Source organism: Anopheles stephensi, chromosome 2 (genome assembly GCF_013141755.1).
Source record: "Anopheles stephensi strain Indian chromosome 2, UCI_ANSTEP_V1.0, whole genome shotgun sequence".
Taxonomy (NCBI): Eukaryota; Metazoa; Arthropoda; class Insecta; order Diptera; family Culicidae; genus Anopheles; species Anopheles stephensi.
Genome location: NC_050202.1, coordinates 55,335,871 through 55,363,235, shown reverse-complemented (window position 1 = coordinate 55,363,235; position 27,365 = coordinate 55,335,871). Strand labels below are relative to the sequence as shown.

Here is a 27,365-nt window from a genome sequence, read left to right as displayed (position 1 = left end):
CGCTCTGATCGCACGCGATTGATGTGTTTCTTTCGGAAGCTTCTTGCCTCGGATCGGAAGGTGATGAGATATCGATTGGCCTCGCTTTTCTTCGGGTTGGTTCCTCAAAAGACCCACACATTCAGCTTCTAGATGACATCCCTTCATCACTTCCTGAAAAAGTCCTCTGTTGGATTCCGGGTCATTCCGGAATCGACGGAAACGTGAAAGCCGAACGAAGTCTTGCCAACGAAGGTCGGCTCCGTCCGGCCGAACCGTACAGCTCTCTTTCGCGCCGTGACGCCATCTGCTTCACTAACGCAATAGTTGCTCAACACTGGAACACCACCTGACACAACCTAGACCTCTCCACAAAACTCCGCTCTATCAAGCACAACACCGCACCCTGGGAACCCCGATTCCAGCCACATCCAACGAGTCCTTTTCCGCCTTCGCATTGGTCACACCCGCCCGACACACTCCTACCTTCTCGACAGATCCAGTCCTCCACTTGGCAGCTTCTGTGGCGTCGACATTACCATGGATACACTACACACCGAACCAACTGCCAACTAGATACCGACCTAGCCATCATACTATCTCCCGACAAGCAACAGCAGAACCGCCTCTTTCGATCTTTACACCACAGCAACCTGTACTGAGAACTATAAATTCATACAATAGTTTCCATATTACTATTATTAGAATAATAGTTAAGAAATAGCTAAGCCATACTCACTATAGTTTTTACCACAAATATGTTACAATAGACAGGAAAGAGGCGAATTAGGTCTCAAAGACTCAAAGCCTCTATAAATAAACGAAAAAAAAAGCTTTTCTTCGGGTCACCACAATGTTTCTCCGCGCTGAAAGATTCATTTTGGTTTGTTTTCTTCGTTTTTTTTTTTTGCTTTATTACTGTATCATTTTCCATTTTCCTATTGATTTAACACACGTGTTTCGATTACCACTGCAAGGTATGAACGCTATATGAACGCTTCTCGTGCGGTCGTCCTCTCCGCTATCCAACACTTCGGAACGAAACGACAATTATGAGTTTAGTTTACCACGGTTTTTCCGTTTTTTTTTTTTCGTTTTTTTCGCTACACTCTTACACCACTTTAAATGAGACACTCGCAACCATCACACCGAAATGCTCCGTAGTAAACGTCTTCGCAAAACGCAGAGAACCAAAACCGTTACACGTACGATAAGTGTGTGTATCTGTGACTGTGTTTGTGTGACTTTGTTTGGAAAACGGTGTATGTATGTATAAAATTGATATTCCACAATTGTGTCCCTTGGTTGGTTTCGCACCAATTCCCCTCAAAAAGTACTTGCGGTGTAATTCCGTTACGGTGAGTTACCCTGTGATCGTTTCCTTCTCGCGTTCTGTTATGTCCATGTTGTATGTCTGTGTGTGTGTGTGTGTGTTTTGTTACCAAAAAGAAAACAGATTTTCCTACCCCTTTTTCGGTCCTTGCTGTGTAAAGCCGCTCGCTCGAGAGCACACACGCACACACACACAGATGGCAGACTAATTTTGATCGTAAATCGCAACGAAAGGCTTATAAAAATCGCAAACATCAATCGTGTGTGTGTGTGTGCGTGCGTGATGTGAAGAAATCGTTTAAGTACATCTAATCTGCTAAAGTGTTTAATTAATTTTGCTGTTTTTTTTTGCAAACATTCTCGCAAACATACCCGCCCGGAGCTAGAACTTTGGAATATCAATAAGGGGAAGTTTGAAGAAGGTCCGGGACAAACGCTACTGAGCTAAGTTATCGATTAATGCATGCTTGTATGCTGTTTATGCTTAGTGTGGCTAATTATTAAATATCGCAGAAAGGTTGAATGTGCTAGTAGTTTGCATGCATGCCGGGCAGACCACTCTGGCAAAACGGATCCGCCGGAAGGGGGATCACCTCACTACCAAACGCAACGCAACTACGTATGAACGTATCTGTGCCTGGAGGCGGAAAGGATTCGGGATACTGTTTTGCTGTGTTTTTTTACTTCATGATAAATCGTTCCTGCTTCTTTTTTGTTTGGCACCCTTTTACCTGTGTTTCTATGTCTGTGTTTCAGGTTGTATCTTTGTTTCAGCTTTTAATCTGCACCAACTTGTATTTGTTTGAGTCAATGCTCCTCTATGCATGTATTTCTTTTCTTGAACCGTTTACTCAACCACTCCCCACTACGCACTACTATCACTAAACTTCGTAATGGTTCGTTGAGGTTGTCCAGAATCTAGGTTTTTCATCCTAATCCTCTCACTTTGATAGCATGCTTTCTTTACGCTTTGCTAAACCGAACGCGCTCAAACTTGGGTCAGCAAAACAAAGGGCCGAAAAAAAGGATACAAAACACGATTATACTCAGGTAAAATGAACGACACCAAAACGATACAACAGAAGCAGCAAAAAAAAAACACAAAAATCTCACCAAATAATCGTGTCTATTGGTCCGTACTCGTACGGAAAAACTGAAGCTCCAAACATACATTTTACATACATCGTACAGCAACAGAAATATAAACTCTAAAAACCTAAACCGTAAAACCTTTTTACATCATCTGTGATCTTGCTTTACGCGTGGCGGGCATTGCAGCAGTAGTGTGAGGAAATGATCTCGATTTCAGAAAGCGAGACACATTCATACACCACCAAACACAAAAACCTGCCGCCTTTTTAAATAAGCAATAACAAATCAACATCCTATTGCACACAGTTTTGAGGAAGAAGGAAAAAAACGTATAACACAATACTGACAAGTTTTTCTTTTTGTGCAGCAATCGCGGTGAAGGTAGTTAAGTAGAAAAGGCAAACAAACCCCATCACTCTCTCTCTCTCTCAAACCGACATTCACAATGTCTGGAATGGTGGAATTGTTAGCAAAAAAACAAAAAGAGGAAACTACATTTTAAAAAAAGGATGATAAACTGACTGTAGTAGTAGGGCGAAAGTTGCTCTCGCACACACGCGTTTAACGTAACTTATTGAATCTACATACAGGACGTTTGCAATGCAGTCGGGCTGCACTGCACCGCCCTCTGCTTCCGTTGAGTGTGCGCACTGCGGCTTATGCGTACTCGCTTAAAAAGGTAAAACATACTTGCTGAGGAGGAACGATGCTTGCCCGCTTCTTGCCGCCCACACCGTGGTTCACCGAGCTCTCACTATCACAACTTTTCACCTGATGCATATAGCGGGCGGCATCGGAAATACGGGCGCACTTTCACGACGGAGAACCGGAACTGGCAGCTGCGGCTGCTGCTACCTGCTGCTGCTGCTGCTGTCCGGGAATGTTCATTTTGGACGAAAGCTGTATCTCGGCGAAATCGATCTCGTTCGAATCGATCGACTGTATCGAGGTGCTCTTAATCTTCCGCAGGTTCAAAGCCGTTCCACGGCTTTTAATGGCAGTCAGCTGCAGATGGCATGCGGAAAACAGAAAGGTAGAATGTTAGATGAACTGGTGGATGGAATGGAACATCATGCGAAAACATCGATACAAGCTAGAGTGGAGGGTTCTGAAGGGAGCTTTCCGTGTCATGCAGAGCGGTAAGACGACATTGAGACTAGCTACAGAGCAGATAAATTCAAATTAAAAAGAAAAACCCTTCTACAGGGGAAATTCAAAACAGCATTTTAAAGCATGCACCTAGAAGCAGTTACTACAACGATTAATATTGGTTAACCTTTTTTTTCGCTTCCATCTTACAACGCGCCCCAAATCCAATTCCGTTCAACCATCCTCGAATGATGCTGATGATGATTTCGTCCTCGTCTTTTTGTTTGTTTCGCAAAACACACATTTGGTATCCAATTATCTCTAATCAACACGCACACACACACACACATCAACACACGGCTCTACACACATCTACGGTGATCGCTTATGGTTGGGTACGAATATGAGCTGAGATGAGTAAAGTAGTTATAAGTACGATAATGTAGAGTGTTGGCTTTGCGTCCTTCGCTGCTCCTAAAATCTAGTTCCGTTTCTTTTTCTGAGGGGGGTTAACACTCCTGGAAGCCATTTGCAAGATGTGCTGTGCTGTTTGCTTTGTGCAATGTGACTCTCTCGTTCTTCGGGAGCTTCTCGTTCCGTAGTCCTTGCTTGGGTATGATGATTCACTCGACACGTGATTCGCTTTATGGTAATTGTCTCTCCACAGTGCGCCCAGTCTGGCGCGCGTGTGTGTGTGTGTGTAAAAAACTAATAGTCTCGTAATACTGGTTAATGCTGGATGCAATGACATACGCTGCTTACGCTATCCATTTCCATGGTTCAGTCTCCGGACTGGTAATTGGGGTTGGAAACTACAGACACCGAGAGAGAGAGACGCACACACACACCGACGAACAAAGCAATCATCGTCGAGCGTTAGGTATTGTTGTTAGTCCCCCAAACGCCCAACAAGGACGAGATTACACCACGCAGCAGATGAACGTGACCCAAACGCACCCAACGATACAGAGCAAGAAGAAAGAAACAAACGGAGACAAAAAGAAAGGCAACTGTATACTTCCGTGAAACATATGTACAGGATGTGTTAGGTGAGAGTAGTGTTCCCGAAATTGCCGCGCGTGTATGTGTAGGTGAGAATATTAATGACACCGAGAAGCTGCTGCACCACGTTAGAGCAAGTAATTACATTCCGTTAGGGTTAGGAAAAGTCAATCCTTCCGTTTCGGCCTCGGGTTAGCATGTGTGTGTGTGTCATATTTGAATAAGTCACATTAACTTGCACCGGTGTAAACGTTTAACGAAGCTTGTTAAAACACAATGCAAACTCTAACGCCTGCTGACTCCAAATACAAGTGTGTGGGGTTTAGTGGTGCGCCAGCAGCAATGAAGCATGGCGGCTGTGTATGTACAGGGAGAATCCTTCGCTTCGCCTAGCAGGCTAGCGGCTGTGCATCTTACCTCCGCTTTTAGCTCGGCAACCTTGTCCTGTAGATCTCGGACGCGGTCCGATTCATCCAGATTCGATCGCAACTCACCCTCGGCCAACATTTCCGAGTTCTGGAAGAGGAAGAACACACCAACTTTATTACGAATCGCACGAGAAAAAAACGCGACTACAGACCTTAGTTTCCAGTCTTGAAATTTCCTGCTTCAGCTCGGCCACCGTTTGGCTTTGCTCGGTAAACTTTATCTTCACGTTCATCAGCTCGTCCTTCATGCGAGATTCGAGATCGGAGTAGCGGTGCTGCTGTTCGCGCGCCTTGTTCGCGAGCTCCCGCTCCCGGATGAGCGCCTCCTCCAGCTCCTCCTTTACCTTCTTGCTCTCCTCGTCCTGGCGCCGGAGCTGGTTGGTTGACACCTGCACCTGCGTCTCGAGCTCCATCACCTTCAGCCGCAACTCTTTCAGCTCGGTCAACGTTTCCATCTCCCGTATCCGGGTGGTCATCAGCTCTTCCTCGAGCTTCTGCAAATCCTGCGACCGGCCCGACTCCCAGAACAGCAGCTTCTTCGCACCGGTATCGCTGCTCGCGGCCGGATCGTTACGCTGCTCGGAAAGCTGCCGCTGCCACTGGGTGCTCAGCTCCTGGACGCGCTGCTTGAGATCTTTCAGCGAAAGGCTTGCCTCCGCTTCGCGCAACTTGCTCGCAATCAGCTCGTCCTGCAGATGTGCCACCGAGTTGTCGGTGGTGGTTTCGCGCAGCCGTTTTTTATCCTGGAAAAAAAGGGGGAGGAAAATTCGTATTGAATGCCCCCCGGTTCTGCACAAATGGTTCGGGTGACGTGCCGCTTACCTCTTCCAGCTCTTGGATTTTAGTCTTTAAGTTGCGAATCACATCCTCACTCTCGGCGAGTCCCTGCCGTACCTTGACCAGCTCTTCCAGCAGGCAGGAAACCATTTCGTCCCGCTGCTTTAGCGCCTCCTCCTTCATAATCAACTCATCGAACGAGTTCTGTCGGGAGTTATTCTTTGCAAGAGAAGAGTAAAACATTATCATTAGCAAATGAGAAGTAAATCAATTTTTACGCAACAACATGCAGGCAAACTTGTTCAACAGATCAATCGAAGAAAAAAAAAATGCTTGAAGAATTGTTTGCCAATTTTAAAACATAAGCACACAAAATTTTGATCAAAACACAACTTCAGTACGATCAAAGTAAAATTATGCAAAAAACCATGCGAGCACGCAATAATTTAAAAAAAAGCAAAACCATTGCTAGGAATTCTCAAAACATTTTCACTGGAAAATAATAACACAATCGCACCTCTATTGCTACTTTCCAATCGAACTACAACGCGCAGAAGTCTGTACAGTAACGATCAATGTATTGTATATAAATTATTGTAACAAACTGCCTGTAATTTATGGTAGATGCACGATGAGTATCATGCAAATTGCATATAAAACTCCCACTTCGAACGTGAAAGATCTGTGAATCTGTAACACAAAGCATATGAACTACCTGCATGCTTCTCGGTAGTAAGCTCGTAGCTGTGCAGTGTACTTGTACGAAAAACGAAACGAATGATTGCATTGTGGTGTAAAATCAGAAGAAAAAAAAAACATTCCCATTCAACTACTACAGCATCTCAGATTCCGAACAAACAAAACAAAAACCATCTGCTTATTGGGCGCATATTGTCTCATGTCCTTTCGAAACTTACGGATTCGAGCGAATTGTCCGGATTCTGCATTATCCGCACACATTGAATGGCGTAACAAAAATAGATTTAGCGTTAAAAATGGAGGGAAGATACAAAGAGAAGGAAGGAAGGAGAATCATCAACACCGGCTTATTTTCCTCATTGGTTTTTCTCATCTCCGACATGTCTTTACACAACAACCGTCCACGGGTTCGGGCAATTCAATTTCCCGTACTTACATTTTCCTGCAGCCGCAAGCTAAGCGCCCGCACCTCCTCGTTTGCGTTCTCGAGCTGGTGTGACACCTCCAGATGGGCCCGCCGGAGGGCGAGCAGTTCGGATTGAATCGCGTAGCTCGTTTCCTCCTCTTCGGCACGTGACACCTGCCCCCGGACGAGCCGATCGGCCAGCTCGGCACTTTCCGCCTCGAGCAGCTCGTTTCGCTTTTTGAGTAAGCGGTTTTCGCTTCGAAGTCGCTACAAAAAAAATGAATCACAAGACATTAGATCCAACCGATGCACGCGAGTAGTTAGCCACCTACCCTTAGCTCCACCATTTCCTCCTGCTCCTTCTTGCGCAGGTCGGCATACTCTTTCTCCATCTTTTTCATCTTTTTCGTGTTGATCTTCACCTGGAAGGCCAAATTGAACAGTCCATCTGCGTCGTTTTCCACTTTCTGCGGCAACTCTTTCTGGAAGTACTGTACAAAAAACAAGCGGACAAAACTTTAACTTCCTTGCCTCACAAACACTGTGAGGAAAACCTACCTTAAGCATTGCTTCCATGTCTAACGAAAGCAGCGTGTCCTTGCCGATCGTCAGCAGCGCGATCGCGACCTTGAAGATAAACTCCATCCCCTCCGACAGGAACACGTCCATGATGCGACAGCTGAGCGTGAGATTGAGTGCGGTAGTGTACAGGGTCAGGAACCAGCTCGATGCGTACATGGACGTTTGGAAGCTTTGCGATTGGAAGTGCAGATGCAGCTCCGGTATTTGCTCCTGCACGATATTCTCCAGCTGGTACATGCACAGCCCCAGTTCCGCCATGGAGGGTTTGAACATGTCGCGCATCCGGTACTGCTGCATTATCTGCACCAGCACTGCGAACGCTTCCTCTTCGGGCATCTGCGAAAAAAGGATTTTTAACATAAAGTAGTAGATTTGCTTATACCGGCGCGAGTGTTCAACAGTCATACCTGCATCAGCAGCAGTCCAACGATGAAACCAGATCCCTGACAGTAGCCAACCTCGCGATCGTGCAGCGAGTACGCCTTCATCACATTGAACAGCGCCTCCTGCCCGAGCCCATCCTTCTCCTTGAAGAAGTCATGCTCCGGATAGGTACGGGCAATGTCCCGCCGAATCACCTTCTCGCAAGCGCTCGTCGCCTTAATGTACTCGGCGTACTGCTTCTTGTCCGCGTCGGACGCTCCACACAGCAGCTGCCACACGATCGCCCGAAAGTGGTGCGGTATGCCTTTGCGCACCAGCTCCTTCACCGTCGGCCCTTTGCGCTTCTGGCTCGCCTCCCAGTCGGTGACGATGGTGGCCCAGGTTGACCACACATCCTCCTCACCGACCGAGGAGGCGCCCGAGTTTAAACTGATCTGGCTCGTGTCGGAACTTTTGCGGCTGTGCGCCGAGCTTTGGAGCGAGTTGAGACTCTTCGAGTCGCTCTCGATTAGCTTGTTGGCGGCCTCCAGTTTGGCTAGTAGGGATAGTTCAGAGCTTGGTAGAGTTTCGGTCATGTCCGGATTCCTTAGACTACTGCTGTCCGTTTCCGACACCGTGAGGGTCATACTAGCGGAGCGCGGCGGAAGGAAAATGGAGGAATGGCGGCGGAAGGTGGGACACGACACGCGACAGGATGAGGTGATGTGTGATGGTGATGACGTGACAAGGAATGATCAACCTCACGAGCGAGTATTTGAATGATCGTTTCGTTTCGATCGCTGTGCCCTCGACAGTAGATACGCGCTCAGACAGCGGAACTAGTTCATAGTTTAGCTAGCGGCGAGATATAGCCGTCGTCGGTTAAGCTGAGGAGCTAAGCCAGCAAACCGTCACGGAACCGTAGCAACCGATCAATGCACTACCTGTCCAAGCTTGTAGGGGGGGAGGGCTTTCCCTATAATTCTCCTGTCTTTGTGCGATGATGAAGAAAGTTCCGACGTGCGTTGAAAGCTTTCCCGGATTTCCTTTCCTACATCTATCTTAAGATCTTATACCCTTAAATATAAGGACTGCGCACAATTTGATAAATAAAACAAATACTCCCTATACTGTGCTGTGGTATCTTGGTGCGTATCACTTGTATTGTTGCGTTTGAGTGCAGATATTTCTGTACCTAATAAATAAATCTCTCACTGTACCTCGTTCCTCGATGGGAGGGAAATAACAAAAATACTGTTAAATATATCTTTCTTAAATGTTGACGTAATTCGCTTTAAGCGTGTACGTGCTGCATCTTACGGAAATCACAAACCAAAAAAAAAAATAACATAGACAAATTGAAAGGAAGCGCACAAAGATATGCCGTGGGAAGCTTATCCTCAGCAAAAAAAAAAAACCGATACAGAAGGATGGTGTGGTCTAATTAATAATGTATAAATAAAGCGTACTTGTTCGGAAGCTGTTGTGATGTGGCTGGATGGTATGCGTGTGTGCTAATCTACCGCCGGGGAGTTGGCTAGTTTCAACTAAAAACACTAACTTAACTAAACTAATAACAGGAGGTTACGAGCAAAAAAACAAACAGATACACGGGATGGCGTAAACAGATAAAGCGTAATACACAACAACACCGGCTAAAACCCTTGCCCTTAAAAAAAAAATACCGATACAAAGAGCAAAAACCAATCAAATGTTTAATACTTTTGAAAATATTGACCAGCGTTGGCGCGGTGGCGTATACTGGTGAGGTAAGTATGTTAGGTCCCCGGGAAAAAGCCTTCTCTACGCGCCCTTCTACGTTCGCAGGGACAGGAAAATCGGAGGAAAAGCTGACGGCTTTTGGGGGCTTGGATAGGTTGCGCGCGCTGCCCTGCTTTCGCCACCACTACGATACCACGGGCGATACACGGAGTTCGTCGCTTAGCTTCGCTACGAAAATTTTTGGCATAAAATGGTGTACACACTAATTTCACGATTCGGTCGCTTCGGGGTTTTGTGCTTATCTTCTCACTCTCTCTCCCTCTCCCTCTCTCTTCGTTCCGGTGGTTTAGATGATGGTGTAGATTCGATGGTAGATTTTGTGAGTTCAGATGTGTTTGTTGGGCTATGCCCAGGCTGATCGCGCTGCTGGTGATGATGTATCCTGCCACAACGGGGTGTCCGTAGATGTGTCGTGTGTTTTGTAGATGAAGTGGAGTTTGCTAGCACTGCGGGACGCTTACTGGTAGTCAGGCGCGTATCGAATTGCCGCGTAAGGACGATTCTTCCTTCCACACCAATATTTGTGCTTCTGACAGTGATGTTACAGCAATTCTAAAAATATAAGAAAGAAATAGCATTGTATTAGTAACTTTGTCAACGGAAACTCCTAAAATTTCTCGCAATATTTTGCCCAAACTCAAACTCAACTCAATTGCACAATGAATTGTTCGTATCCTTCGCGTGCCTTTTAACAGTCTCCATCCACGGAAAGAATGTCCAGCTTCACAATGAATCGAGCGAAAGAATATCGTTGTTACAGAAGAACGTAAAAACACAGCGAACAGGGGAACCATAGCTCTCAACTGAAACAAAACCCATTATCCCCCGTAGGCTCTATTGACCGACCAGTCTAGCTGACGGCAAAGACAGAACAAACAGGACACAGATGGGCATCGTGTGCCGCTCGCTCCATTCACTGTAGCTTCTCCAATCTCCACAATGCTGCCGCACAATTGACACAAGGTGCAAACAATAGTGAAAAGCTAGTTTTCATCTCTCGATCGATTCAACACACCACCACACAAAGCCTAAACGCTGCTGCTGCATTGCCAGCATCCGAGAGTTCCCGAGATAATGGTAAGATTTGTTATCTGAGGTGTTTTCCCTCGCTTCATTTATGCCCAAACACATGTTCAGTTTTTCGCACACATTTTCTTGCGGCACTTCCGCGCGTACCAAAAACCGGAAGAAACACATTCACACATTCGCCCCTTCTGAGGCTGCTAAGCTGGAGTGGATGGCAACCAAGGCAACCGCTTTCTTAGGTGTGAATTGATAAGTTTCTTGAATTACATCCCTCGGTGCTGCTAAATGGTATCGTAAAACGGAAATATATGTCGGTAAAATGTCGTTGTCATAACACGATTAGGAAGCAGTCCACTTAGCACATCCACTCCGACGAACGGATCAACGGTCCCTCTAGTTTGCGAGAGCTTACGATGTGCCAAGGGAGGGTCTCATTGCATTGCGCTGCATATCAAGTGCATTTTCTGCTAACAAACGCTGATGATGCTGTTGCGGCTGGTGGTGTCGAGTTCCGCAGGCAGCAGGCAGTAAGTGGATGGCGGCGCTCTCAACAATAACAGAGATACACAGCCACGATGAAAGCAAACGAAGCGGGAAAGCAGCAGCAGCAGCAGATTGCTTGCAGGAATGCAGCATTGCATTGTATAATTAAAGTGAAAATACTGCACCCCGGCGAAGAAGAGCTTCCATTTCGGTGTTTCATCTTGCAAGCTGAAGTGTGTAAGTGTGTGCGTTTTTTTTTGCTTTTCCTTTGCCTCTTCGCCACTTGACAATGAATCAGCTCGTCATGTAGCCGCGGTGTCTTTACACGAGTCCAGTCCGGCCAGCTAGCCAGTGCCAGTTCATCTGCGCGCTGTTGTGCAACAGTTTGTCTGACCGTGCCCGTTCGTTTCTTACATGCTTACATGAATCAGTCGACTTAATTGGAGCAGTAGAAGACCGATTCGGCACTCTGCCTGTGCTTCATACGTCAGCAGCGGTAACCGTAGCACGTGTAGCTGTGTAGCTGTGTTTTTCGGGGGGTTATTGCATATAGATTGGCGAAGAATTGCAATTTTTGGCCACCAAAAAAGCAGATTACAGATGACAAAGTCCTGGTTGCAATGTGATCAAATGAATTCTGTTTAGCGCTGAAACTAAAGAGCTCTGCTCCATTAACGGTCGCTTCTTCATTCATCGTGCTAAAACACAATTTTGGGCCCCTTTGCAAGCGCGGAAAAAAGAGATGCTTTTTTCTGTGTAAGTCTGGGGTGGGGTGGGGATTTGCTTTTCTTTCTGCGGACGCACTACTAATGGAAATAAACACTGGCACACCTTCACCCCCGGCCCACTCCCAGTCCGTACCCGTCCTCCGATAAAGCGCCTCATTTGCGGTTTTGTGCGATAATGCGGCAGCAGCAACAGGAAGTGTATAAGAACGTCACACTAATTTGGCCCCCAGCGCTGACCACTGGGTTCTGGTTCACAGCAGTAAAAGCTACGATTTTCACATTTTTTCCCCACAATGAAAACAGCTCAACAGTTGGGTTTGTTTTTTTTCGCTCGATCCGTTTTCGAACGAAACGCATTAACGCCACGCATTCCCGACGCGCATTACAGATCCGCTACTAATTCGATAATGTACTACTACCACCATAATTTTAGCAGAGTTCAAAAGCATTTCCATTGTAATTTTTTCGCACCGGTTTGTGTAGTGTGTAACACACAGGGCGCACCGTCAGCAGGGAAGAAAATGACACCTACACGCACACGTATTTTATTAATGAATTTAATTGCTAACGTGTTCGTTTAAGAAACATTTCACTATCAAACATTCTAGATTGTAGTAGATTGTAGCAGAATGATTAGAGAAATCCCGAATAATTATTTAATTATGGAACAATTCATTGAATTCTAGCTACAATGGAGCAATTGCTCCACGCAAAGTGTTAGTTATAAAGCTGTTTCAATGGCAGGTGAAAAATTCTACCTTTTCAGAAAACTATGACAAACGTGCTAACTGATCATGGCTCATCATTGACCGTGTCTAGGGCAGTGGTCGGCAATGCTTAAGGTTGCTTGGGTTTAACGATTTTTCATTCGATCACCATATGCCCTACCTGTCTTTTATGCCGTGCCTTTTATACATCGGCCAATTATTAATTAAGGCCACACATTCCCACCTTTTGCCAGTTTTGTACGATCCTTCACATGCAGCAAAACCTCGGGTCAAATAAGGGAAAAAAAATAGAAATATTATTATGAATATCCTGGACAAGATAGACATCTCACACCATTAATGCCTAACTCGAAGGCGTTCGTGTAGCAATCAATCTGAATGAGCGGCCATAACCACATAAGAGACTCTCTGCCGGCCTCAAAATCAACCAAAAGATTCCTTTTGGACAATCCTTTATTGGAAATATTTATCCCATCATTTTGCTAACCAATACGGACCAGTTCTTTATCATCGTTGCCCAAAAAGAGCTAAGAAAACGACGTCTGTTTAATCCTTAATTTCAACCACGGCTTTCTTCTTCTTCCTTGGCACTACAACCTCGAGAGATCTCGGCATGCCATTTCTGGCGCTCTGTGACTTAATTTAACCCGTAGTAAAGTAGTCAGCCCTACGTACGGGGGTGGCGGTCTATATGGGATTTGAACCCCGATCCTGCCGTGTGAAAACTGGCCCCGTTATCGCTTCGGCCACCGGATCGCCCCAAATATGGCTTTGAATCCTGCTTATTTCCCTAGGAAGTCCCAGAAAAAAAGTCCAAACAGAAGCAACATTTAATTCGATTCGATTCACTACTACTCTTATCTATAGTATTTGAACTCTAAAAAGTTGATGAACGTTAGCTCAGTGAAAAACAAATTATAAAGCTAAATAAACAGAGTCCTTCTAATAAACTAGAGGAGAAAGATATACGGTAAAAAATAACATATTTGATCCCTTTTTAACCAAACTGCTTGCCTACCACTGTATGTCCACAGCCCAGCTGGCCGGTTGGACCCACACTGATTCATTCACATACCTGCCTTCAGCAGCGCGCGATGGATTAATTAACGCCAATTACCTCATGGAGCTGCGCAAACCCCACGCGAACTCAAACACATACAACACCACGTCCGGCCAGCAGAAACACAAAGACCATAGCCACCTCACCACCAGACAACAGATGATCGGGCTGATCGACAAAAAAAACTAAAGTCACAGAAGTAGCACTTCCTATGGTGGTTTAAGGTGTTGAAAAACGCAACGAACGTAGGCCCCAACTGCGGACAGGGCAACGCAGCGTCATCTGTTTATCCTGTCGCGCATTGCATCTGCTTGCTGCGCGATACCTCGAGGGTGGTACGCAAGCAATGGAAGAAGCATCATATGCACGTCTCACCGTATTGTGGCTACATTTTCGTTCGATTCGCCAACTAGCCATACACCATTCCCCTCACATTGCTTACTCATGCGATGGGATTTATGGGTTTTCGTTTTATTAGCAACAGTGTTTTTTTTTTTTGGTTTCTTTCTCCTTTGCTGTACCTCTCTTCGCTATAATTGCTTTCCTAGCCTCCAAGTATAGTTTGACGATGGTTTCATTCGTTTCGCTACATTTTCCGCCGTAACGCATTCGCTAAACAAAAAAAAAACTCGGCCACGTGGAAGAAGTCGCTGCGGGGGGGGTGGATGGAACGTTCACAGTGTGCCGTATTGGTGGCGCAAGATTACAATGATGACTGGCCATGATGATGATGATGATGGTACTACTGCTGCTACTGTTTGGTAATGCAGACGAAATCAGTTTAATGGATGGCGCTCTTCTGGCGGCGTGAGTGCAATAAAGGTTTGTAGGAAAAGTTTCAAACTATTGCCGTTTTTTAGCGGATGAGTAAAAAATAATAAGCGCCGCGTATTTGGAGGTAATTGAGATATAAAACATTAATAGACGGCAGATAAGACATAAAGATAGGTTAAATGGGCAATAGAGAAAAATGGAGTAATACAGATGGAAGTATAAGCCCTGATAGTGTGATCGGAAGAAGACTGATGGAAACAAACAACAATTTGGGCACCTTCTGGACAAACTTCGCGCTCATGTAAACACTTGGGAGTTCCTTCATTATGTTTTGTTTTTCCTTTAGTCCAAAAATATACTCTGAGTCCAGCTGCTCAGCAACAGCATACTGGAGCAGCAGTGAACCTTCCTTGCCACACCTAGCACAGTATTGCCCCGGTGAGCCTAGACCACTGTTGGGAGCCAGTGTCCAAACAACGACAGCAGGTATATGAGACCACAGGGATGCTTCCCTGGGCCGAAACACCGCGGATCCTTCCTCTCTCCCACCCCTAGTAGCAGGGAGATTCAACGTATTGGAAATGGATAGCTTCGGTTAATTTGCATTACCAGACCAAGCCTTCTTTTCCCTGTTTTTCTTACCACAGCTCCACCGGGTCGGGGTCCACTCGGTGTCTCTGGGGCCTATAGTCGTAGCGGGGCTTGCAAATTTATCATCATCATCTCGAATGACACTTGCGTTGGGTTGTGTGCGCGCCCATTTCACACGCCGGCTGACGGAATCGAGCAAGACCGTTTCACCCGGTGTTGGCGATGAACGAAAGCTAGTAATGGGATTTTGTGCAACAAAAAAAATAACCTTCTTCTTCCACTGGGTCGCACCCAGACCCAGACGGGCGGGCGTGAAAGTATGAAGAATAAATAAATTAAGGGAAAATTGAATGAAAGTGAATTTTATCGTCACTCTAGAGCTGCCAATTTTTAGCGATGAGTCGGGCGGTGTTTAGCGATGTGCATTAAAAAGTGTCTGGGAAATTGTGTCGAAGAACTAGCAAAACAACGGAGAAGGGGGAAAAGTGTTTCTCAGCTGCGACTAGGAACGTGTGTGTGTCTGTGTATAAAGTGTAAATTAGACGAGCGGGCAATGTGTAAAAATATTTTCTAATTAACTGGTATGTGTTATGGTAAAATAGGTATACAAGTGTTATACACAACCCAATAAATCGCATTTAGAAGCAAATTTTTCTGTGCCTTAATCTACCTCAGGCTGCTTTCCAAAAGCAAGCTACCGTACGTGTTCTTCGCATGAGTTTTTTAGAACTTCGAAAAGAAAAGGCATGTTATCGCACCCATTCGAGCAGAGGCAAGGACAAAATGCAAAAGCTGGCTGCAGCCTGTTCAGTTCTAGTTGCGTAAACGTGAGAACCTTGAAGATAGCCAACAACAAAAAAAGGAGTCAATTTCCGTCCCTTGAGCAGCATACGAGTCGAAGCTTTCCACAGTCGAAAAACGTGCCTTGAAGCCGGTGCAAAGTCGTGTGCCTAGTTATTGCAGTAAAGGTACTTCTCAAAAAGGGTTCTCAAAAAGTCTAAATAGAATAGTTTTAAACTTCCTGAAGGACATTTCGAACATTTGAATAGCCCCATGGAGCATTATTAACCTTATGTTAGTAAAATAAATACCAAAAAAAGGGGATTTTATTCTAACCGATAGCCACATATTTCCGTTATTCGTCTGCACCCGGGGGTTTAGGTTTACTCGCTACATATTGTGCAATGTGCTGTGCTAGGTGCTGTGTACGCTTTTAGCAAATCATCGACCATTACCACCTCCATCTACTATCACCCGGCAAACTACATATTAAAGGGCAACGCAGTAGAACCAAAAACAGGTGCGTTCTGTGTTGTGCTGTTCTACAGCACACTGCTGCTGTGGGGGGGGGGGGGGGCAGAGCATTGTGAAGGCCACCTTACGGTCGGTGCCCTCCGGCCAGCTAGCCTCATCATCATCATGGTCTGACAGACACACACATACCTATCGTGATCCGCATGGTTGTGTCTGCAAAGGGCTCCGGCATTGCCCTGCCAAACGTGCCCATGCGACGGAGAGGGAAAAAGGTTTAGAAAAATGTATGACACGCTCCAGCAATCCAGCACCCTCCAGCGGGCACCACTGTCTGTGCCTTATGCGGTAAAGGCCAACCCAAACACACACACCACACACAAATAGTTTGGTGGACCACAAGCACACAAAAAAACTGCTATACCATGCCATACCAGAACAAACTCATGTCTGTGTGATGTGTTGGTGAGGTAGCAATTGCAACAAATCACCCGGTCGCCGGTTCTGAAGAACAGCCGCGAAGGGATTTGATGATGTGAAATTCCACCAGAGTGACAGCATTACTTCAGTCACGCGAAAAATTGCTGGCAAACGATTTCACTTAGCGATTGGCAAGAAGGGTATGTTTAGACACATCTACTTAGGGTTGATGGGGCACTCCACTACTGTTAGGCTTAAACAAACATGTGGCTTTTGTATCCAAAAACTAATCATGTACGTAGCGTTAATAAGCCTTAAGAAGAGCCTTGGGAAGAATCTCATCAAACCCGATCAGATTACAAAGCATCGCAAGCAAAATCGATCCAATTTCATCTCACTCTGCAGCTGTCCGGAGCAACATTTCTCGTTCACCATTCACATCTGCTTGCCTCGCTAACAACGGGGCCTAATGAAAGTCCAATTTTCCCTTCTACCAATAGAATTCACAATAAGAAAAACATGCTCCCCCCAACGAAAAAAAAAAAACCGAGAGGAATATCAAAAATTAAATAAATGGGTGCCTTCGTTGCTTCGGCCGGAAACGAGGTCAAATCCCACAAGCCCTAGTTCACGTTCACGGCACACGGTGGCCACGCGATCCGGGTTGGGACGTGCGCCACATCAGACGGTCGGTCCGTCTCTCCTTCTTCTTCCGGTGTGTGTGTGTGTGTTAGGAAAAGGGTTACCGCACAGGCATTGGTTATTTGAGTCGACGTGTACATCGGACTGGACGGGATCGACGGCGGCTTGTTAGGAGCATTATTATTTATTTATTATTTTGGTCACAACCGAACGTTGAACTTTCCAACACCGTCCAACTATTACAGGTGCTCTCCCTTGGTGTAATTTTTTTTAAGTTCTTCAGCTTTTTTTATGTATGACATAAATTTGATTAGCTCTATCGGCGTGAGTTTCTTGCAAAGGGAATTCCAATGGGTTGAGCATCTTGAGTGTAGAATGTAGTGTACGAAGGGAACAGCTCCAAATTCGGGTCAGACGACAACCAAGCAGAATCCCAAGAGCCCTGCCAATCGATTTAATAATTTATGGCACACTTCGAGACAGGTGTACACTTCAGAAGTTCTGCTGGAAGAACACTTGTACACTTGTAACGCCATTTTGCACATTGAAATGTTTTGCAAGAATATCCCAATATTGATTCACAACTCCCAACACGAACCCGCATAGACTTTTCTCACCAAGGCTATTCCTTCGGTTTGGCATTGATCAATACAAAAATAACGCCAAATTTGCTGCACCTCCCGTGAAACTCGCCACGTCAGCATGATGTCACCGGGAAGACACTTGAATACGACACGGGGGGTGGTTCTTCCGAGTTCGACTGCAAACGAAGATGTGGTCGCGAAACACTGGCAGTCTTATTATTATATTACTTTTATTGCTCCTTTTTCGGGGCACCTCATTTGTCAACTACAGCCTACCAAGTTTACCTAACCTTTCCGAAGGTAATCGCTAGCCAGACATAGACATGTGGCCTTCGCAGTGCCGTAATGAAGCGCTCCTCCTGTTTGGCATATTTTCCATTCCCCACGGCACACAAAGTCAGTGGAATAGTTGTAAAGTTCTAAAGCCATAAAATTTGTGCACCGTACTTGACCTCATTAATTACCCAGCGACGGTTCCTGCACCTCCGCAGTGAAGGCTGACGGCACCAGGGACAGACGTTTACGTGCGTTTCACTACAGCAAATTTCCAATTTCACCCAAGAACTGCGCTGCAAGCAAATAGGCAATAGGGGCATTCCATGTTTGTCGGGGCAAGCCGTTCTACTACTCCGGCCGCCCATCGATAAGAACCTTAAGCAATGGCCCGCTGTTATCAGTATCCTGCTTCGCACCTGCCCAGCAGCAGCAGTAAGCCCCGCATGTTGAAATCGATACACCGATCAAGTTCACCGGACACTTGAGAAAGGCGGGGCGGTTTTCGGTACGTTACAGTTTGCCTTTCGAATGACCCTCTTCAGTGCACAGGGTTGTGTGGCGCACTTGTTGCAAAAGCATAAGGCGTAGAACCATTCATGCGTTTCATTGAAGGTGTACCACACCACGTACAGACACACACACAAACACATCTTGCCGATGGATGCACCCAAGGAAGAAGAATGGTCAAGTGGTGGTTGCGACATACGAGGGTGGCTGTCGAGTCGATTTGCGCAGCGTTTTACAAAAGCCAATCGGCGATTTCGTTAAGCTCTATCCGATGATAAGCTGTCTAACTAGCCTGAACACCTCTTTCATGACACTTTTTTATGGCAGTTTTAGACTTAAGAGCTACTTTCTGCTCTCTTGTCGGCATTGACGAGGAGGGGCCACTTCATTCATTCATATTTATTTTCCTAGTCCTAGAAAATATCTTATCGAGCCTGCAACTATCACCCCGTAGAGGCAGTATTTCAATTCCCTAAAGCACTCCAAGCATATGCCACCAATATCCATTGTGTGATTCCTTTACGGTAGAGTTATTCATAGAAAACACCTCGACCCACAGCGCCGTGCATTATTAATGATACGTGCAGGGCCAAAGTTTTCGGGATGACAGCAACAGTAACACAAAGTTTGAGGAACATCAATATGAAATGCTAATCGCAAGCTCCTTATTCTTATACTGCTGCTCTCTGTACATTTCATGCCGGGTAGATCGTTAGCCAGCTTTTGTGGAGCACGAACACGGATGTTTATGTGCCGCTAGTGTGCCATTTTCAAATGAAAGAAATAAACTCTTTCATTCCGGAGACTTTCGAGAGCCGTTACTGGAACAGACAGATTAATTATAAATGAAGTTCTTTTTGCTGAAAAATTATAAACACGCGTGTCTTCAAGAAATGTGTCTCTGTTACGTGTGTCTGATCTTCACCTTGCCCAAACTTTCCTCCACTGGCAAAGGAGGCGTGACAAAATCGATCCTTGAATCGGTCTCATTCAGCTGCCTCCCACACAACATACAACGTCCGTCTTCGGCCCACAGTCGCTCGGCTGTGAGCATTACTTCACGCACTCGTCGACCGATTCTCTGTGTGTATCCGTGTGCGTTCCAAAGACAGTAAGGCTGTCTATCCATTAATCCAACCCACCTGAGGCTGCGCTCTGCTGGGGAAACCGGTGATCGCCACGAGCCAACTCTGGGTGAAGTTGTTGGTCAGGGCACGACAAAATTGCCTATTCTACGACCCTGGATAATCTAATGCAGGCCCGCATTGTTTGAGGCGTTTAAAAAGGTTGCGAAAAGTGTTTCATTTTTCCAAACGGATGCTCGGTGGGAAAATTTGGAACATCAGGCAGCTAAACATTGTCCCTGCTATTACCCTGCTGAGTATCTCAAGTCAAGATGTTTGCGAACTAAGTGCAGTCTTGGGTTTCTGTTGGGTTAGGCTTGGGCCATTTCTGACTTACTAGACTTAATGACACCACGTCACCACTGCGCTACTGTCGCCTCACCGCCCTAAAAAGAGCTAGAATATTCAAAAATTAAACTACAGCTTACGAATGATACTGCGTCTAACATTGCCGACCCCTGATCCATAAGAACAAGAGCTCCCATAAGACATGCCAACAAAGGAAAGTTATTGCAAACCGGTATTTTGTTATGGAATTATTTACAACAAGCGGAATACGCCATTTTCTCCTAACAAACAAGTACAGCAAATTGAAATCTATTGAACTAGCACTAGAAAAGGGTTTAAATGAGTCCCATCAGTCAACAAACAATAATTAAAAACCACTTTAAACAATAAATAGTAATCAGGAACGAATATTGCAACGCGTAGACAAGCTACAATTAAAGCATACGCAAACAACGATGTTAGCGATCAAGCCGTGCAAACAAGTAAAGCAATAGGATTATCCACATGGTCCTTCGTACGGTATAACATCCTTTCCCCCTTGCGCGATTTTCACCTCAAAATCAAATGCGTCAACTGTACGAGCAACGCGCAATAACCACCACCGTGTCAACGACCGCCAAAAAGGCAGAGACCAATAGAAGCGTTGTGGCAAACGCATCATCCGTACATTCGGTGCGTCTGTGTCGGGGGTATTTTTTTGTTTCTCCTCAGTTTTCTTCTGTGCGTTTGCTTTATGTGGGTCAACCTGATTAGGAGTAGAAGAATGGAGAGTGATGATGCGTTGTGTGCAGCGTGAATGTGTGTTATCACAGCTGTGTTACGCCATCGGCGCAGCATTTTTCGGGCACTGTACACGACGTAAGTACGCAACGCAGTGGTAGTTCGACAACCGATCAATATAAACTGTGTTACCGCCGAGAGAAAGGCGTAACACGATTCGGAATACAGCAGAACCAGATTGCAGTTGATGGTGACACCCCTCATAGATTTGAAATTTTGAAAGATCGCAAACCCAACTCCTTTTCTCACTACACGAATTGCAACTCCGGAACGCAGGGCCCCTCTAATTTACGCACGCCCCAAGAACCAGGAGACCTGACGTGACCTCAATGACAGAGGTAAAAATATGCTTGGGGGGAGACTGGCACAAAACCCCGTTAATGAAACATGAACATCTTCACGTGCTTGAACAATTTGAGAAAGAATTTGCACTACGCCCCACTGAACGGTCCCTCTCTCCTTTCTGGTCGTCTAGCAGAAAGCGGCGATGAGTGGTAACGAAAGGAACTACGGCGGGAGAGGGATTTAATGCATGATGAACCGTACGTTGGAGAAGAAGGCAGAGCAGAAGGTAAACTAATTTACCATACGCCCCAAATCATCCTACCCAGACACGGTGATGTGAGAAGAAAAAGGGAAGCGGAACCAACGAGCAAACACAAGACTCGACGAAGGTGGATGAGTAGTTTCAAGAGCTCGAGACGGAAGAAGACGGGGAAAAAATCACTAAAGTAGGGCTGCTGTACCAGCCCATCTATTAGCGTTTGATTGCTGCCATAGGAAGAGGAAACCAATACGCCATCGTCGCCAGTAACCCCGGTTGACAGTATGGAGAACGGGGAAAGAGAAGGAGGGAAAAAAAGGCCTCGCCCCAAAGCAATCACAATCCGTCATCTACGTCTCCGATGCGAGAGTGAGGCGATGGCGCTTGGCCACGGGGAAAACGCACTTCAAAAACCTGATAACTATTATCGCGACACATGTGCTGCACGGGATCTCGCTCTCTTCCATATCATTATTCGAAAACCGGTGCCTCCGGAGCTGTGCGGCTCGATAGCACTCGATGGCAAAGGCAAACCAAGGTCCAGACCCTATACCCGTGAAGACTACACTCTTCGACTACCCACCTTCCGGCTTAACCTCAATTCCGGAAAAACCTTCTGTTGCGTGGCCCAGCGCTTCGAATAGAATTCCGGACGCTCCCTCACATTAATCGTTCATACGCCACTTGGACCTGGAGCCCGAATCGATCCACTCATTAGCGGTGCGGCTTATGCTAGCGAGCAGCAAAGATTGATGGCCACTATTTTGTCCAGATCCAGATGCGTTAGAAGTGAGCAGATTCGAATGCTCCCGCCTTCTATGTGTGTGCCCCCTCGATTGGATGAAAACATTACAGATGTCCAAGCTCCCAAAAGCCACCCCCCTCAATAGAGGAGGAGCCTTCTCTAAATGTTTTTCTGTTTTCTGCCACTTGAAACCACTAATGTTCAGGCACGTTTTGCCGGCGTATTGACGTATTCGCCCACAGTGAGTGGCATCGTGCACCGCTGGCTCCATAATCCAGCCATTAAACTTCACGTGGCTCGTGTCATCGGTCAGGCAGGCAGGCTACCCGGTGGCGGGTAGCATATTGGCAGACAAATATTGACCTAGATAATGCTTTCTGGCAGACTAAAACGGGCTTCTCGGCGTAAAAGAATGTTGGCAAATCTAAAGCTAAAGCTTTTAGCGATCCTAGCGACAATATTTTGGTTAGAGCATGAGCCATGAGAAATTGAATGCCGTTCTATTTGACGGGCTGTTTTGCAGCCAGGAATCCCAGTTACGATTGTTTGACACGTGGACGGTGTCGTGTTTCAACAATATTTTTTCCATCAAAGCATAATCCTGAGGTTGGCTAGTGGTAAGAAAAGATTTATATTATTTTTTTTATGTTGAAACTGCATCTCAACTTCAGTTTCGATTGATAAAACTCTTAGCATGCACCCTTTACTGGAGCGTGCCGGACTGGACAAAAACCAGACACACACTCACACCAACCCTGTTAGCATAGTTAGTTTCGGGAACATCTTCGATCTACGGGCAATGAGCAAGTTCAACAACCCTCCAGAGAATGCTTTTCGACAAACGACAGCTTCAAACGTGAAAAAGAGAAATGGGACCGATAAAACAGAATGAAAATGAACCAGACTCCATGTAGCACAGCAAACAGAACTCTTTTCCCCACTCCAGAGACGATAGAACCGCTCCCTGAGGAGCATATTCTGGCTACTTATGCTCGGGGCTCGGTAGAGGTAAACATTTATTTATACCGATCGATTTATTGAGTCGGGTTGAGTTCTATGCAGTTGAAATAGGTAAATGATGCGGTCGATAGCCGCGGCGTTCTTCGTGGGACGGGCATAAACTACAATGTAAATGTACCGCATGCCATATATTTACAAGGAAGTCTGCGCTGCGCTGACATGCCTTCCCGTACCGAGATCGTGCTGTGAAAGTTTTCCAACATAAACAAAGGAGAAGTTATTTCCCCTGGCTGCCTATTAATGGCTGTGAAAGTATTGCATTCAAAATTAGTAGCTCTTGCATGTACAAGAAGTTGAACTAGAATTCTGCTGGAGCTTAATAAAAAATGGCTAAGCACTATCAGCTATCTCTAGTGACGCGATCGCGATCTCCCGTCTTGTGAAACTGTTAAAGAAACTCCAGGGGAACTAATGAAATACGTAGCAATCAATCAAACCGATGTCTCTCACTCTGTAAGCCTTCAAGCTCAACAACAACAATCAATCTTAGGACGGATGAGGACGACTAGCAGCAGCACCAGTCGCAGCAGGAATATTTTATTCATTAAGTTTCTCTCTCCAACAGCTCGCTCGAAGCGTAAAAAAAAGCCAAAGGAAAAGCTTGCAAAAGCGGGAAAACACAACATTTTCTTTTCCTTTGAAGCCTTTTACTATTTGCACGGTACGGGCAGCGTTTCGACCACTCGCTATGGGAGCTGCCACGAGAAGAAGAACCACATTTCCGGTACGCACAAGTTTGGCAATGGTTGGTCAGTAATCAATTTCCAAACAAACGTCGCCAAATAATTTTTTCGCTCCGATACGCTGGCTGGTCGAATTTTCATCAATTCAAAGTCGATTAACTCTCGGGCTCCGTCTCTCTCTCTCTCTTCCTCTCTTTCTGGTTGTCTCGTGTTTGGTAGGAAGTGATATGTATCGCTTTTAAACGTGAACAAAATGGTGAACAGTACTTGTACAAATAGGTTTTGTCGGTGCAATTTGGAAAATCCTAGCCAAAGAGAGCCTAGCAAAATCATGGGAAGGTTAGACCTGCCCATTCTAGCTTCTTTGACTTATTTTTTTAAACGGACAAGAACCAGAATTTAGTCAAATAGTACCCAGGGATCAATACTTTTTTGTCTGTGCCATTGAGTGTTGGAAAAGCGAAAACCGTTGAAGAGACGATCTTTAACCTTTCGATATTTTGGGTTGGTTTTTTGTTACAAGGCAACCAAACCGCGTTGAAAAGGGGAAGTCCATCAACTAGGCATTAGAGTAAGATCAACCCCATCTCTAGTCTATAACTTATGAAGGGTCGATATATCTGAACCATTATGGAATCTGTAGAGTCTGGAAGTCATGATCGGCTTGTCTTCCAGGTTGAACAGCAGAAGATCATTCCACGTGTTTAATGCCTGATCTTGTTCGAAAGGTCTTCAGGCATGTTGTTAAAATCGTCAGATCCTCGTCATGGCGATTTTATTGGAGCTTCTTACTATGTTACACTGCTAATGATATAATTTTTACCATCCCCAAGATCGCTGGCCTTTTCGCCTCAGGCTGGCTCACCGGAACCGGCCTATGCGCCAGGTTAAAAAGTGGTTTGGAGTACTGTCAGGTTTTTTTAAGGATTCGGTAACACTCTTACCTTTTGTTTTTCAACTCCGTTGTTGCGACCGCGAGTTATGATGATATATTGTAGCTGCTATCTTCCCCTCTCTCTCTCTCTCGCGTCACCTCCGGATCGGCACCAGGTGAAACTTGCTCGTGCCACGCTGCCACCTCGCTGTTTTTAGCTCCTTTCTATTGCCTTTCGGCGGGTGTTTTCTTCGGGCGGGTGGCGATAACACACTCCGCGTACGTATCCACTGTTTCCTCCGCTCGAACTTACGCAAACACGCACACAACCACGATCATACAGCACATACATTCACAAAGCTTCTTCTTGCGTGTAATCTGGTGCGCGAATCACGGCCTTCTTTCCATTCGCGATCAGCAAAGACGTTGGTACCTTCCGTCGATCATCACACGCAGACGGTCGACACACAAACACATACACACGTACAACCCCGCGCACAATAAGAAACAACACTACCCACACACGCACACACACACGCACTCTTACAACAGCTGGAGCTGCATTCACTTCTTCTTCTAGTGGCACGGCTGTGAAGCGTGGCGAATTGATCGTCGATGACTAACCATAATACCATCCAGCTAGATCGGTACCGGACACACTACATGCGCGGGACAACAGTGACAAACACAATCACACACAGACACAGTGCTATCGATGGGAGGCGCGTACGATCGCGATCTGGATAAGTGAAGGGCCCGGTCGCGAGCGGATTGCATACGCACATCAAACGGCACAGCTGATTTTCGGTGACTCGCTACTCCGGGCTCACAAACACACAGCAGCAATGCACCGAATGTGCCTCGAACATATCCTCTCCCCTCGCACACACAAACACACACACACGCGGAGTGTTGTTGCTGGTGGGATGCTTTCTCTTTTGCCGTGCGCCTATGATGCACCACCACGCGAAGGCTCCGACGGTTCGACGGTTGCTGCAATTGATGAGAAGCAGAAAACAACAAAAAACCAATGGTTACTACGCGCTGTGCTGTTTGCTGCAGCTCTGGATATATTGCCGAGGTTACGCTGCCGTTCAGCCTACTACGGGGTTGGTGACGGCTTCTTGTCGGCTTCTCGTGTTGGATGGGGATGGATGGATGAATTCCACGCGCCGTTATACGCCACTGGTACACGTTGCCCGCGGCCTGCTACTACCACTACTACTGCTGGCTGCGGTAGCTGCCAGTGTTATTGTTACCACCGTCACCGTTTTCACCTCCATTTGAGCCTCCCAGGCAAGCACCCGTGAGCGGAAAACGGTTCGATTTCTCGTTCAAGCATAGCGCTCCCACAAATGTAGCTCCTCCGAATGATGATGTTTCGATGTTGCTGTCTTTTCTTGTCCGCACTTTTGGTGCCGCCAATACGTCAAAACTTGGCTCGAACGTCGTCACCACCACCGAAAGCCCCTTCACAGAACGGGGGACGAACAGGCAACGTGGTAGAGAATGCAGATTGTTTTTCCATTGCTCGCCCGATAAGATGGAGAGGCGATTTCCCTGCACCGCGGCGGCTGCTTAATGTCATGGCCGTGAAATTGACCGAGGAAAAGTGTGAGCCACAGAAAGTGCTCTTTTCGCACGGAAAAGGAAACTTGACCTATGCAAGAAAATGGGTTTTACGCACATACATACGCCAAAGAAACACACCCCATTAAACCGTGCCAAATGTCATGCTACGGATGTGAAGGGAAATGTGGGGTTTATTTTTCCAGCCAACCGGTACAGGTGAAAAGTGAGCCACAAAAGGTTTCATAATGTGTTTTTCATTCTCTGCCCGAACGCCGCCGAAGAACACAAACACCTGCAAGAAACTTAAACGATGTCACGCAAGTAAACAACTTTCCTTTGGAAAAGAAAACAGCAACCACGCACCCTCCCGGAGTTGGAAGGGGGTGGGTTTTCCTATGGTTGCTATGTTTTGCTCTATTGTAGAACATAAACTATGAATTTAAATTGTTTTTTTTTTTTTGGTTCATTTGCTTATCACACAGCCACATACATCTGCTTTCTCGCTCTCCCTCTCTCTTTACCGTTCACTGGTTTTTCGTGTTCGTCGCTTTGTCAGACACAGATCTACAATGCGTTGACGCGACCCACCCACTCCCAACAACAGCGAATAGTGTCTGCGCGAGATGAGAGCATTGGAAAATTGCTTAAATTTTCACCCAACCTAGCGCTGCCTGCATACGCACTCTCGTTGACGCTTTTACCCACTCTGTGTATACGTTGCTGGTTTTCGTTTCGCTGAAAACTACTAGATCTAGGGCTTTTCTTTTCGTTGCTTTTTACTATTGTTTCCAACATTGCACAAATTAGCACGCACACACACACACACCACCGCACACGTAAACAGCATATCGATGACACCACGTTCGATAATAGCAGCAAATTTTACCTTCTTTGGCAGCAGACGAGTTGAAAACTGCACTTCTCTGCTCGACTATTTTTTGTGCACTTTGCCGAACAACAGCACTACTCCGTTGTTGCACTGTGTTGTTGCTCGTCTGCTATTGTGTATGTGTTGTGCCCCGTTGTATGTTGCTGACCCCGTGTGCCTACGCGGTGGCGCTTGCAGACTCATCTACACGGCTGCAATCACGCAATTAGAGGCGTGTCGCTTGTTAACTTGGGATAATATTGCAC

The 27,365-nt window shown here is 46.1% G+C and overlaps 1 protein-coding gene across 9 annotated transcripts; it reads right to left on the bottom strand.

The window, feature by feature from the left end:
- Positions 1–863: 863 nt before the first annotated feature.
- Positions 864–27,318, bottom strand: LOC118502843 (ecotropic viral integration site 5 ortholog). 9 transcript variants are annotated; one of them, XR_004905091.1, is made up of 12 exons: positions 27,118–27,318; positions 24,730–25,652; positions 7,794–10,083; positions 7,363–7,722; positions 7,137–7,295; positions 6,835–7,071; positions 6,617–6,640; positions 5,745–5,918; positions 5,075–5,665; positions 4,912–5,010; positions 3,680–4,304; positions 864–3,408 (listed from the first exon to the last, which is right to left on the bottom strand). XR_004905091.1 is itself a non-coding variant. In XM_036035536.1 (12 exons), the coding sequence occupies exons 1-11, from the start codon at positions 18,412–18,414 to the stop codon at positions 4,251–4,253; spliced, it is 2,433 nt and encodes an 810-aa protein (XP_035891429.1). In that variant the 5' UTR covers positions 18,415–18,429; the 3' UTR covers positions 3,296–3,408; positions 4,246–4,250. The 9 variants fall into 9 exon arrangements, 6 of the variants coding, with proteins under 6 accessions (XP_035891430.1, XP_035891431.1, XP_035891427.1 ...); XR_004905090.1 differs by lacking the exons at positions 24,730–25,652; positions 27,118–27,318 and adding an exon at positions 18,283–18,429 and having other exon boundaries at positions 7,794–8,305; positions 9,993–10,083; XM_036035536.1 differs by lacking the exons at positions 24,730–25,652; positions 27,118–27,318 and adding an exon at positions 18,283–18,429 and having other exon boundaries at positions 3,296–3,408; positions 4,246–4,304; positions 7,794–8,305; positions 9,993–10,083.
- Positions 27,319–27,365: the final 47 nt, after the last annotated feature.